The sequence below is a fragment of the Apteryx rowi genome, unplaced genomic scaffold (genome assembly GCF_003343035.1).
Source record: "Apteryx rowi isolate R43461 unplaced genomic scaffold, aptRow1 scaffold_1, whole genome shotgun sequence".
Lineage (NCBI taxonomy): Eukaryota > Metazoa > Chordata > Aves > Apterygiformes > Apterygidae > Apteryx > Apteryx rowi.
Genome location: NW_020447196.1, coordinates 10772264 through 10785349, shown reverse-complemented (window position 1 = coordinate 10785349; position 13086 = coordinate 10772264). Strand labels below are relative to the sequence as shown.

The window sequence follows — 13086 nt, the reverse complement described above, 5'->3', positions numbered from 1 at the left end:
TAATGGAAGCCTGATGCTCTCTGGAAAACCTAAGGGGGCAAGAATATCAGAGGCACTTTACGAAATCCCATCTCACCTACTTTGCATGRGACCAGGTGGGACTGGATTCAGAAGCTGACATGCCCACAGTGTGGTCCCTGGCAGCAGGTCTTCTGTGCACCACCAGCATGGAAGCTCAGGGACAGGACCAAGTGGCTACATCTCCCCTGCTTGGTCAGAGTGGTCTTGATGCTGTCAAGGCTCATTCAAAGCTAGTTCCTACTGCTTACCTGCTCTGGAGACAGCCAGCTCGTTCCCATGCAATCAGGATGCACGCAGGCCTTCAGAGGGCATTGAGGAATCAACACATCCACCCACAATGTACCATGGCCAGGGTTAGGCCTCACAGCAGATAGGATTTGTAGATAGCCTGGACTCAGTCTTCATTAAAAGGCCCATTTGAATGCGACATCCCAAGTTTTAGGAGCACTGTGGGCTCCAGGACCAGTCAATTTGGCTATAGAAGCTATGATGTGCACGAGTGTGCACATGATAGCTTGAGTGTGCAAGGTCAGTGAGCAGATACATGGCTGAAAGTCCTCAGCATGATGCTGAACCCAGCTGTAGATGTCCTTTATGTCCTACAGAGTGCAGATGAACACTTCAGTGTGTCCAAGTTGGAGGAAAGTCCCCAAAACAAAAATCCTGTGTCCCCATTACTGGCATCTGGACCAAAACTGATGCTTTTACTTGGTAAAAGTACCAGATGTAGATCTTCCTCTGTCTGTGGCTGCCTGCCTGAGCTTCCCTCCAAACAAATTAGTACTGAATTGTCAAGATTTTAGGCATATATTTTACTCTCTGAGCAACAAACATGCTCTACTCATCCATTTCAGGAACTGGAAGCTATTGGCACTCCATGAGATTTTTCTGTGCTTAACTTCTAAAACTCAAAACTTAGCTGGGAACAGTGGGAGAAGCAACAGAAAGGTAGTACAACTGCAGCTTTTTAATGACATGAGAGAACTGCCCCTGAAACACGATAGCGCTGCTGCTTTGTACTCTTTGGCCTTGCATCAAAGCTGTCGCGCTAGTTCACGTTGAAAGTCAAATTCTGCAGGTTAGACAAAGCCCTGGTGTTCATGGTCCCTGGGAAGACAAGCTGCAGCAACCTCCCAAATGAAACTGGGCAGCTTTTTAAGGGCTTATGTTATCAGCAAGCAACAGCTGAAAGGCAGGCAGAAAGGAATCATTACGCAGGTGAAACTGCAAGGGCACTTTACAAGCCCAAGTGCTGTATGAGAAAAAACTCAGAAAAACCTTTCCGAGCACAGGCTGAGGTGCACCATCTCTTATTACAGCACATGCCGAATCCTCCCATTTTGTAACTGATACGAGAATCCCTCATCCCGATGCAATGTCTCTTCGCAGTTGCTGCTGGCTGGATGCCAAAGGCACCTGGCATAGAGATGACTACTGCAAAACTAGACAGACCACAAGCATTATTTTATTTAACAACAGATTGATCATCTTCTAGCTAGCTCCAATGTTGTTTAGCCTGTTGCCAGCGTAGGAACAAAAACGTGATGGTTCAGTACTTCAAACAGACTTACCAGGAGGGGGAACTAAGCACAAAGAATCAATGTGTTCAAGGTCACCCAAGAAGCCTGGGGCAGCAAGCAACTGAACAGAGACCTCGGGGTTTCTAGCCTGGGAGCGCACTCTGCTTCCCTGCTCACTCCAAGTTATTTCCCCTCCGCCTCCCCCCAAAAAAGTTTTGTGAAGTCCATGCAGCGCCAAGACCGCCTGCCCTGTTGCAGAAGACAGCCCATACACAGCAGTGACCATCCAAGGGGAAAGCACTTAAAAAGTTTCACAGCCTCAGCTATAATGTAGTATAGTTTCAGTGGGAAAAGATGAAGGAACATTTATCTTCTTTATCAGTGGCTGTTCCTGTAAGCGCTTCTCACCCTCGTTGGAAATACACTATAAATGCTCATGTTTCTGTGTCTTAAAGTCTGTTTTGTGGAATAGGACAGAAATACAGCTAAAAATAAGASAAGTAACACAGGTGATGAAGAAGGCTCTCAGAACAACTGGTGGAACTGGTTTCAAATGTGGCCTGTTTCTTTAAAAGCTAAAAAAGTTTGGTAATTTTCCAGACATGGAAGTGCAGTTGTGAAGCTACAGCTGGATTTCCCACTGGCTGCAAGCCCCTGCACTACAGTGCTTTATCAAGGGCAATGGGAAAAATACAAGAGGAGCAGACTTTCCATTTGGCCGCTGCCCTGAAATGCATCTCAAAATATAGAAACCCTTCTGGAGTCCAGAAACATCCCAGTGTTGCCAGTACTGCCCACTTCAGGCAACCAGCACAAACCATCTGTCAGGGAAGCAGATGTGTAGATCATGGCGAGTTAGAGGACCAACTTGCTCAAGGAGCTAAGGAGAAACAGCTTTTCGCTCTTAAGTCAGCGGTTCATTTTCAACAGAGGCAGTAGCTGCTGCCCCTACCATACAGCAGCTCTCTAGGGTCCTAATACGGCATTTGCCACGTGATGATTCCTTCAAAAAACCCACAAATGCAACACTTTTGATGGCAAATGCAACAAGTCCTTAAACCTGCAAAGGATTAGGAACGATGCAGAGAGAAATGGTCTTGCTGAGGGATGCAGGAATTGAATATGCTGAGACTCAGCTGTCCTCCTCCTCCTCGTCCCTGCTGGGTTACAGTGTCCAAGAGCCCGGGGGCTGCAGGAAGACGCCCGTGACCGCTGCCAGCTCTCCTCTCCGCTGTGCAGACCGAGTCCCGGCGCACAGTCGCAGTGGGCAGCACCGAGGCGCCGGCGTGCCGAGCGGGGCCGGGGCAYGGGGAGAGCTGCGAGGCAGCCGGCTCTTTGCGACACCGTCCTCAGCGAGCAAGCGTCCTCCGTCTCAGGTGCCTCTGACCTCCCACAAGATCCCCACAGCATCAGGACACTGAAAGTTTCCTTCAAAGAAAACACAAAGCACGCAGCTAAAAGATATTCACTTACAGTTTATTTTTGCCTGAAATTATTTCACATCTCTTTGTACACAGCTACAGAACAGTAGTAGTAAACCATTGGTAAAAGCAACAGTGCTAAGGAAAATGTTGGCATAATTTTTCTTTTTTAATTTTTTTTTCTTCCCATACTGCATCCTCATACAGTTTGGGATTTGAAGGGGAAAAAGAACCTGGCACACTATGTGAGTTAAGACTCGGTTTTGTTTCATTTCCTTACAAAAAGAAAAAAAAAGAACATGATTTGGGTAGGGCTTGTCTACACAGCAACAAAGTTTTTTTAAAAAAAAAAGCTTGGCTTCCATTGAATAAGATTAAATATATATATATTTATATATAAAAAATTACATTGGCTGTATGTGAAACCTTGAGGTGCTGAAGAATAAAATAAAGGTGTTAAACAGAAGAAAAAATCGTTTTGCCTTTTTCTTTTTTCAAATAAGCAGCTCTGTACAATGAAGGCTCATTATGAAAAAGAAAGTCAACAGCATAGTTATAAAAGAAACCACAATTTTTTAAAAATCATCTTTTAAGCAGTYGTGGAAGAAAATTTGGAAAATGTAGCAGTCACATTTACAGACAGGTCAGAGCTATCAGATCAGCCACAATGTTGTTTTTTCGGTCTCCCCAGAGGAACGTGCAGAACAATGTGTGCACAAAAACAGGTAGGGGGAAAGGGAGGGGAGGGAGGGAGGGAGGAGGAGAGAGACGGGAAAAAAAAAAAAAGGGAAAAGAAAAAACTTATGCACAAAATGGAGGGAGAGCTTTTTTTCTCTTTTTGAAATATTGGACATAAACTGAAAACAACAGAGGTGACTTGTAAAATCTAGAGAGTTTTGTGAATATCCCATTGGCAAAATAAACAACGCATTTTCCCTATCCCCCACGTGTAAAGCTAACATGGTTTAAAAGACTAAAGAAAGTTTTCAAACTGCGGAAGGAAATTTGACTTACATGAATCCCTGCACCCCCTCCCCCAATAACCATACCCTTGATAGGCATTTTCCTTCCTATTTGATAATGTTTGAGGCATTTTGAAATTAAAAAGACAATGCGATGAATGTTGTGACAGAGAGGGATTATAATACAGTATGCATTACTAAAAGGCAATTCTTCAAGGACATTTCCTTTTAAAAAAAATAATAATAACAACAAGACAGCAAACTAGTTTATACAGTACTATAYGCAAAAAAGGGTAAAAGAATTAACAATTCATAAATAAAAGACAGGTCCCAGACCTGTTATTTGTGAACCATTTTCTTAAATAGGTGCATTATGTAAATCTTATGTACAACAAAATTACTTTGCATAACAACTGCAAGGACATGGGGGGGAGGTGAAAATCATTTCGATTTCGGGTTTTTTTTTTCTCTTGATATTTTATGAGTTTGCTTTTCTGGAGCAAAGCTGGTCAAAGAGGAGTTCTTACTGGATGGGTCCCAGCCAAGGACACCCAGGTAAATAATGACGAATGAATATAATTTTTTTCTCCACACGGCATAAAACACAAAGGCAAATAAAGTCCACAAATGGTGGGTTTTTTCCTCTTTATAATCCTCTTGCTGCTACAAAGTCTTTTTTTTTTTTTCAATTTAAATTATGTTCATTCTGAAATTACAAAGCTGAAAGAATCGGGCAGGGTCCAGGCCCGCTCGGTCCCCCCCCCCCGACACACACACGACGCGACTCCTCTACCTCACAACCACGACTCCTATCACCAAGTCCCAGAACTCACTGCTCTACAGGTATTAGCCAAAAGTTTTTTTTTTCTGGTTTGTTTTAAAAATCTTTTTCTTCTYGTCAGAAGCAAAAGAGAGAAACAGAGACAGGGAGAGTTCACCATGCTTCAGTGTAGCGAACATCCACTTCTTTCAGATTGGGTAGTTTAGCCTGTGCAGAAGGGTAGGAAAAGGTCAGAATTAATTACAAGCGTTCACAACTCGGAAAAAAGTTCCTATCAGATCTGTACTGTGGCCTTCCCCGTGCATGGTACAGATGCCAGAAACCCCCCCGCCGTGAGCTGAGGGTTCTCGTGAACATTTGAAGCATGCAGGCATTGCACATGGCGAAGTGAAACGCTGAGCTTTAAAGGCACGCGAGACTAAATTACACYTGTAGCAAAGATGAGCGGCTCTATAAAAGTCAATGGCACTAGTAATCAGCCCAACATCAGACCCCAAACTTTATTTTTTATACAGACATGGAGCAAAGTTTGTTTGTCAAACTCCAGTTCTAAAAGCAGTGGACTCAAACTTCAGTAGTTAGCCACACAATGCTCTTTTTCCAGCCTCCACACTATGTCATTGCTTAATTTTTCCCTGTTTACTAAAAAATTGAGGGAGCGTTAGTAACTTTTGGTCTCCGTGTGGTTCCATCCCCATCACTCCCATGCATTCAGACGTATTGGTCCTGAATTAGCCTGTACAAGACAGATCAGAACCAGGCTATTTGCACTCTTCTTGCTTGTCTCTTCCATGATCTCTGACCATAATTGTACAACTAATTCTCTAAAAACAAACACACACATTTAATTAGGCTAGGGCATAACTGAGGAGTTGGAAGTTTCTAGGAGTCACTATTACCTCACTGCTTGATTTATGTGCATGCATATTTTGATAAGAGCTAGTCATAATCCTACAGACATTGCCAGCAAATAATTTTTCAGTTAGGCAATAATGACTTCAGTAGTGGGTGTTTATTTATTGTCTGGTTCAGCCTGCCTGGTACATATGTGGGTGTCTGTGTGTGCAAGCATGTTTAGTGGGGTGGGGGCTGGAGCGGAGAGGAAATGTCATCACTGCCTTGTGCCCCGAACACTCTTGCGCACCAAGGGGAGGAGGAGGAAAAACTTGTATCAAAAATACGTTCTTTGAAGTCTGAGCTGTTCTCAACAGACCTATAACCACTTGCCCCAGGGGAAAAAAACCCTATTACCCTCCTTTTAATGTACCTCCCTTTACATACACACAGCTCTAAAAAATGACCGCTAAGATTAATCTAAATGAAAGAGGTGAGAGGGGCAGATGTGACACACGCCTGTTTTCTCAGCTTTTTTAATTCAGGGCAATCACCAGCACTTTGTTCATAGCCAGTTTTGCTGTTTGCCCTGGCAAGTCACTTCATTGTGTTGGTGGTAAGGGCTGTTAATGCAATACCAGAGCAGAGGGAATCAGGTAGGAAAATACGAGCTTCAGTCTGAAGTTAGTGGCAAAGGGGCTCAGAGGCAGGAGTAGGAGTGGAGGATCCTTTCCACAGACTCCATGTCAGAGCCCTGGGCCAAATGCAGAGTTGACCTTGATTGTCTGTAAATGCCTGGGCCTGATACAAGCTCCATTGTACGAAATCCATCTGCAAGCCAGCTGTTAATTCCAAGGACTTTTCCTTTGCATATACAATTGTGACACAAGTTTTGAAAAGCTGATTTTGAAAAATCTGTGTTTAGCAGCATTGCAAGTGAGTCCCTGGGGGACCCCTGGCTCCACAGCAAAAACTAAAGATATACATTTGCAGTGAATTTTGAAAGCAGAGCAGTTTCAGGACTTGCCTCAAGTTTGAAACTCAACCCAAGGTTGTGACCTTTTTGAGTAAACCTGGCACAATCTAAGGTTTCAACACACAAGACAACATAACGCGGAGCTTCATTTTGAGCGCTTGAGTTTATAAGGTAAGGTTCTGGGACATGTGACTCACGCAACACCAGAGTGAAGAAAAAGTCCACATGAAGTCATGAGAGCCAATGCAGCTCAGACAGTCTTTGACTGAAACCACCTGGGGCCGTTCCCCTCCCACAGCTACATTCTAATACTTCAGCATTTTGCTGAAGTAGTTGTAAATTCACAAAATGGTAACACCAGGTATCTTACATGTCAGACTCCAGAGAATCAGGCATTTGTGCAGGTGTTTCTGTTCAAAGCCGAGTTCTATTCCAAAAGGCATCAAGACAAACTTACACCTACCTCAATGCCTTTAATTTTCTGAATCAAAGTTCTGTAATACTGTTCATTCACATTACTTTTAGTCCTGTTAACGCTTCAGGACATGTCTTCAGAGGTGTGAACCAGGTATTATCTGGTTTGTATATCACCAACAGAAACAACTGATATACTTCTATACTTATGAAACCCTCATTGTTGATAGCACTAGTCAAAAAGAACTTGTTTGTTTCCATCTCATACTTTTTCATTAATTTGATTAAACATTTCATGAGTCCATCAAAGCTAGCAACCTCAGAATGCTGTTTTCAGTCATTTTGCTCAAAAAGAATCCAACAAATCCCACTCTTTAAGGTAACCTCGTTTCTTCCTTACTTTTGAATACATTTCCTTTCATTACAGATGCTCTGTAGATCCTCATGAATATATGATCTTTATTTGGAATCCCCAAACCAGCCATTTCTGCCCTGTTGTTGGACTAAACCTCTTCCAAGCAACTAAATTTGACCCTTCCAGTGAGGACCGCAGAAGGAACCTGCAGAGGTCAAAGCCAACTCCAGAGTCAGCGGAAACCTCTGCAGATCACTTTCATGCTACCCACCCCACTGGGCCAGTTCTCTCTGCGCTGGGCACTACTGCTATGCATTTGCTAAATCTGCTCCTGGACCAGCTACTTCTCTTCTTTAGCAGACGTAACTCAGAACCAGAAATACCTTGAGATCTTCGTAGGTATCCGCTGAAAGTTTAGTGCTGTTCATATTTAAGCTACACAGGCTCTTCATGGCTAAAAGAAAACACACAGATACGTATTTATGATCCTGCAATATTTTCTTAAAATATCAGGCTTACAGTAGGCCAAAGCATAAACAAGACATGACTATGTGCAGCACGGCCAGGAAAAAGCTGAATAGTGTAAAATACAGAACTACAAATGGATAAACAGCTGCTTGGGCCCTCATCCAGGAAAAAGTCCCTATTTAGGAAGGGCCATTAAGCATATGCTGAAGTCCACTGACTTCAAAGGAGTTCAGGCAACTTCTTATAATCAGTTTCCTGCACATTATTCCGAACAGTGTCAGTTCTCAGCGCGCTGTTTGTTGTATGCAGGGGCATGCTGATCTAGCAGCCCCCTCTTCTCCCCCCGCCCCCCCATTTCCATTTTGGGCTCCAGTACTTAGCAGAATAGTTTCCTAAGATGAGCCATAACTCCTGGCCTGTCTGGCATGTCTGTATAAGATCAAGCCTATTAAAGGAACCCTTTAAACCCAGTATGTGACATCTATAATACACTGTTGGATGTAGAAAAAGGGTCTCATTCTGGCATGTCAAGCAGCTCTCTGTGCGCAGGGAATCCTGAATACTGCTTCTATGGGCCCATGCTGGCCCCACTCTGCCTTGCCCTATTTAACCCTGATATTAAACCAAATAAAGACAGTCAGAGTTTCACTTCCCCAGAAAGCAGGAATAAAACATACCAGAGAGAATATGAAACCTGCTGTGCATGGTTGCTAAACTCACTAATAAATTACTACACAGCTTTGCAATCTTCCCCTCCACCACAAGATCAGACACTTCCCCAGAGGATCCACCCACAGGACGGAGTGTGAAAAAAGCTGGGAAGTCCCAGGGCAGCAGGTCAGAATGTGAGATCAAGACAAATGACATCAGTAAAGTTAGAGGGAAGTGTCAGAGTAAAGTTTGGGACAACAAGCCCAACACTAAGCCCATAAGTGTAGGTAGGCTCGGATCACAGTCCTGCTTCGCAGTCCTGAAGCTGAATGGTCACTTGAGTGGGCAGAAGGAGGGAAGTTTAATCTGAACACGGCCATGGCCTGTCCTAAATCACTGTGGAAGCAGCACTTTGGCAGCCAAGAAATAAATCTGTTTGAACCCACATGAATTCCTCTGAACCCACATGAATTTCCTCTGTAGCTTATTTTGGTCACTTACAACTAAGTGCCAGCAGCCCAGCATCTGTGACAGGAGTCTCGCACAAGTTGAGCACTTGCAGCATTGTGAGATGTTCGGACAGAAGCCGCAACCCTGCATCTCCGAACTGTGGGGTGCAAGCAAAGTTGGTTTCAAACAATGCACAAGTATTGCTGTGCAAGTAACTCGGTGCAAACAGGGAACACTTAGAACTAGGTTTGCAGAAGAGCCTTCAAAGCCACACTCAGATTATTTATTACAATCTCAAATGAAAGGAGAGAAAGGAAGTAGTGTTATCCATTTTACAGATGGGGAACAGGAAGATTTAGCAACTTGTGCAAGGTTCTAAATAATTTTGTGGCAGATCCTGGATCTGAATACAGGTCTCCTTATTTGCAACCCAATGCCTTAACCACGGAGCATCATTTAATCAGAAGTGGTGCCTTTGAAGTCTGGACTTTATACGAGAGAGCTCCCACCCAGCCTATACAAGATGGTTATGGAAGTCTCAGCCAGTTCCCAACCACATCACAAAAAAACCCTCAATGCAAGTGGTATTAATTAGCTATTTTGGTCTCAAGAACAATGTACTATTGATTGGTAATTGTTCTATTGACCCACTTCACTTCTGTTGTTTCTAAATTCTTTATTAATGAAAACTAGGATATCAAAAAATAAAATGGAATTTAAACTTTCTTTAAAAAAAAAAATTAACCAAAAAAGCAGGCTCCTTGTCCAGTGATATCAAACTCATTTGGAGCAATAGGCATCAACGTTTTCAAATTCAAAAAGTTACATTGTTAGGATAAATCTAGAGGAGATGCAAGACAGGATTAAAACAAGCAAGCAATCATATTCTACTTCATATTCCTCACACAAAAAGAGGAAATTTCTGTGATACAAAAGCAGCTAGGAAAATAGGGCAAGATATTTACGTGACATTTCAGTGAAAAAAAGTGCTGCTTTTTGTGGTTGTGCTAGGAACAATCATATTTTCAGTGAGCGCTACAAATAAGTGCTAACAGTACATGGGGAAAACCTATTCAGTGGAGAATCCCAGACACCAAAACCAACAGGGAAATGTAGAAGAAAAATTTAATCTTAAAAGCTCTTTCAATTAACTGTTGAATAATTTGTTCAGGTAAGTTAGTCTCTTTTTGCTTACAAAATAACCACATTATCACTGTAGTTTCCTTATATTTATTCATTATTTGACTTTTTTTTTTTTAAATTCTAGTTAATCAGCATTCAGGGCAATTCGCTACACAGACTGCAAAGACTGCACATGTTTTGCTTGACTAGATAAGCTGCACAGCATTATTTTTTGTCCTAAATGAGTGAAAGCATAAGCACTTCTCAGATGACCACTGGCACATGTACTGTAAAATGCATAGTACCAACAAGGCCTAACTGGAACATTTGACCCAGGACAACAGCAATCTTTTATAATATGGAATGGGGTGGGGGTGAAGATCAGTCTCCAAGGTCAGCTAGACCATAGAAAGACCACCTAAAAATAGTATGAAGACAAATTCGTTCTAAGCAAGCCTCTTCACACATTTTTCTTGTGCTGACGTAATGTGAAATTTCAGAATCAGTCAGCGTTTATTCCCACTCTGAGTTTCAGTCTGCAAAGCCCTTACCTGAGTTGACCACAGGTTCAGCTGCTTGAGTGAAGGCAGTTTAATGAGGTGCTCAGCACAAGCACTTGTTACATTGGTAAAGGCCAGGCTGAGATTTTCCAAATTTCCAAAAGATCCCGAGCTTAGTAAGCGGGCCAGGTCTGCATCCTGAAAGCAAACACCAGACTGATAAGCAAGATAATCGACTCCTCAGCCTGCAGTCATCTGCAGCAGCGTTACTGATACTGCTAACCAGCAAGAGTTGCACAATGATACCGCTTGCTTACAGTAATAGAGAACCACACAGAGAAGTTTCTGTTTGTTTGGCAAGCAGCTGGACTCTTGTGGCAGCATTGCTTCACACACCCTGGGAAAAATGTACCCGGACATTAGGACAAAAATTTTCTTTGTGTGTGTATCCTTCTGAGAAATGGAGGCTCCACTGTCAGAACAGATGCGGGAGATGGGCCTTTTAACTTAATGCAGGTTTCACTACAAATTCTAGATCCAAACTATGCTCTGGCCCAGTATCTGCTTTCAGCAAAGTCAGTCTGAGTTTACACCAGTCTTAACTGTACTAGTGATAGTGATAGTGCCTTTCAAGCTTTAATGTGCAGAATCCAGAACTGGACATTCTGAAATTTGTTTTTAAATGTAAAATCTAGTTTCCAAATCTACCATTGAATTTTACTGTAAATTCCAAATCCAAGCACCAGTATAAATCTGACAGCCTGATGCTTGTACTGGCATTGGAAACTGCTGCACAGACCTAAGAGCAGAAATGCTCCATCACGTGTGTAAACTCCAATCTTGATGACCAAGCGAGTGGAATGGCTCCCTTCTTGACTGACCAAAACCACTATGCCACATGTCAAACATAAATTGAGTGGTTAAAAATGAAAAGACAAAGCTTTTTTTCTATTGACATGATTAACTTACTGTTGACTTGGATGGCAGTGTTAACCTTGTGGGACCACCTTTTCTTTGCTGTAAGGGAGAACACGTTTTGGTTACACAAGTTGCTATTCTACATTTCTGACCAACTGATGTATGGCAAGCTCTTTACTAGAACAAACCCTGCCCCGATTTCAAAGCTCCCTCCCAGGTCTTCCACCTCTTCCCCGCTTTTTCTGCATTGAGAGATTTTTTTTGTGCACACTAAATGCGGGCCTACTGTTACCCGGGGGACTTCTACTAACAGTAGTTAGTGGTCCTCGTGCCATGGGTCAGCATTCTGTCTGGTTCAGGCTGCCAGTATTTGGTTACTTTCACTTTAAAGGAAACAGCCTTAAAATGCTGGACTAGGGTAGCAAATGGGGTAAGATTGTGCAGCTCATAAAACCATTTGTTTGACTTCAAAAAAGCATATTCTTTTTGTGGGGGGAAGGGGAATAGCGGGAGAAGGAAGAGAAAGACTGTGGGTATATTTGCATAGGTAAAAGAACGCTAATGAGAGCAGATTTAGCTTGAAACTGTAGATCCTGCCTTTAAAAATCAGGAAAATTCAATTTCTCATAGGCCTTTGCTCTGACCTAAAGAACCTCTCGGTGTGGAAATCAGAGTATTAGGAAATGCTGGCCAGGGCTAGAACCATTTGCTACTCATATGTCAAAAGGTGGCAGGATTTGACAAGCTGACTTTTAAGACCTTAAGACAGTAGGATTTCACCTTTATTCTTTTATACAGATTCTAAACAGATGATTGACTATCATTCAGGAACATAGTATGGAATCAGACACATCAATAGACAGCACACAGCAGATATATGCACAGTAAAACCCTCTGAATACTGCTCCCATCCTGTTGTTAACTGGGAATTTCACACCCTGCTTGTCTTTCTTTGTACCTCCATTTCTGGGGAGTACAGAGCACAATGTGCTACGGCAATACTGCATGCAGGGCAACATACCAGCTCTTTTAACTCCCTCTGCCTGTCACACAGCTGTTCATACATTCTCTTTCCCACGTCTGTGCTTTCCAGGGTAGAGATGATCTGGAGCTGGGTGTCATTATTATCGATGATGTTGTATTCCAGCATCAAACACAAAATCTAGCAGCAGAATGATAAAGAAGAGTGGTCACTACAGTGCTTATACTCAGTTTCTTCCTAATATTCTACTACCCTGGGCATCCTATTGTAAATTAATGAATAATTTTTTAGAGCACGCATTATGCAGGCTAGATTAGAGGATTTTAGCAACTTTTACTGATCTTCCAGCACAAGAAACTAAATTTTTATTGGTAAAGAATGAATTCTACTCTCTGAAAGTCAGCCTATCTATCCTGTCTTCCATTAGTGCTCATTCCTTTTGATTGAGAGGTGCAATTACTTTGCATCAGTCCTGGTTGATGGCTTCACGTCACAGCCCTCATCAGAACAGGTACAATCGATCCCGTATTTCCCAGGCACACCAGGTGGACAGCAGATTGGCAGATTCAGGATACTACACACGAGCATTAGAGCCAAGTGGTTCCTTAAGTGCTGGATTTTCTGTGCATGCGGAATGCATGTTAAGTATATCCATGCTATGAGGTGGGATGGGGAAAGGTCTGAGAGGCTCCAAAAGGAGGATGATCCTSA

The 13086-nt window shown here is 42.7% G+C and overlaps 1 protein-coding gene across 1 annotated transcript in view; it reads right to left on the bottom strand.

Moving 5' to 3' along the window:
- Window positions 1-2996: 2996 nt before the first annotated feature.
- The window catches only part of CMIP (c-Maf inducing protein), a 140584-nt gene continuing 130494 nt past the window's right edge, over window positions 2997-13086 (bottom strand). Inside the window, exons 16-21 of the mRNA XM_026058843.1 lie at window positions 12415-12555; window positions 11445-11492; window positions 10527-10673; window positions 8905-9010; window positions 7668-7738; window positions 2997-4912 (exon numbers count right to left, since the gene is read on the bottom strand). Of these exons, the coding sequence (XP_025914628.1) occupies window positions 4859-4912; window positions 7668-7738; window positions 8905-9010; window positions 10527-10673; window positions 11445-11492; window positions 12415-12555 (567 nt within the window). The 3' untranslated portion in view covers window positions 2997-4858. The remainder of the gene's footprint in view (window positions 4913-7667; window positions 7739-8904; window positions 9011-10526; window positions 10674-11444; window positions 11493-12414; window positions 12556-13086) is intronic.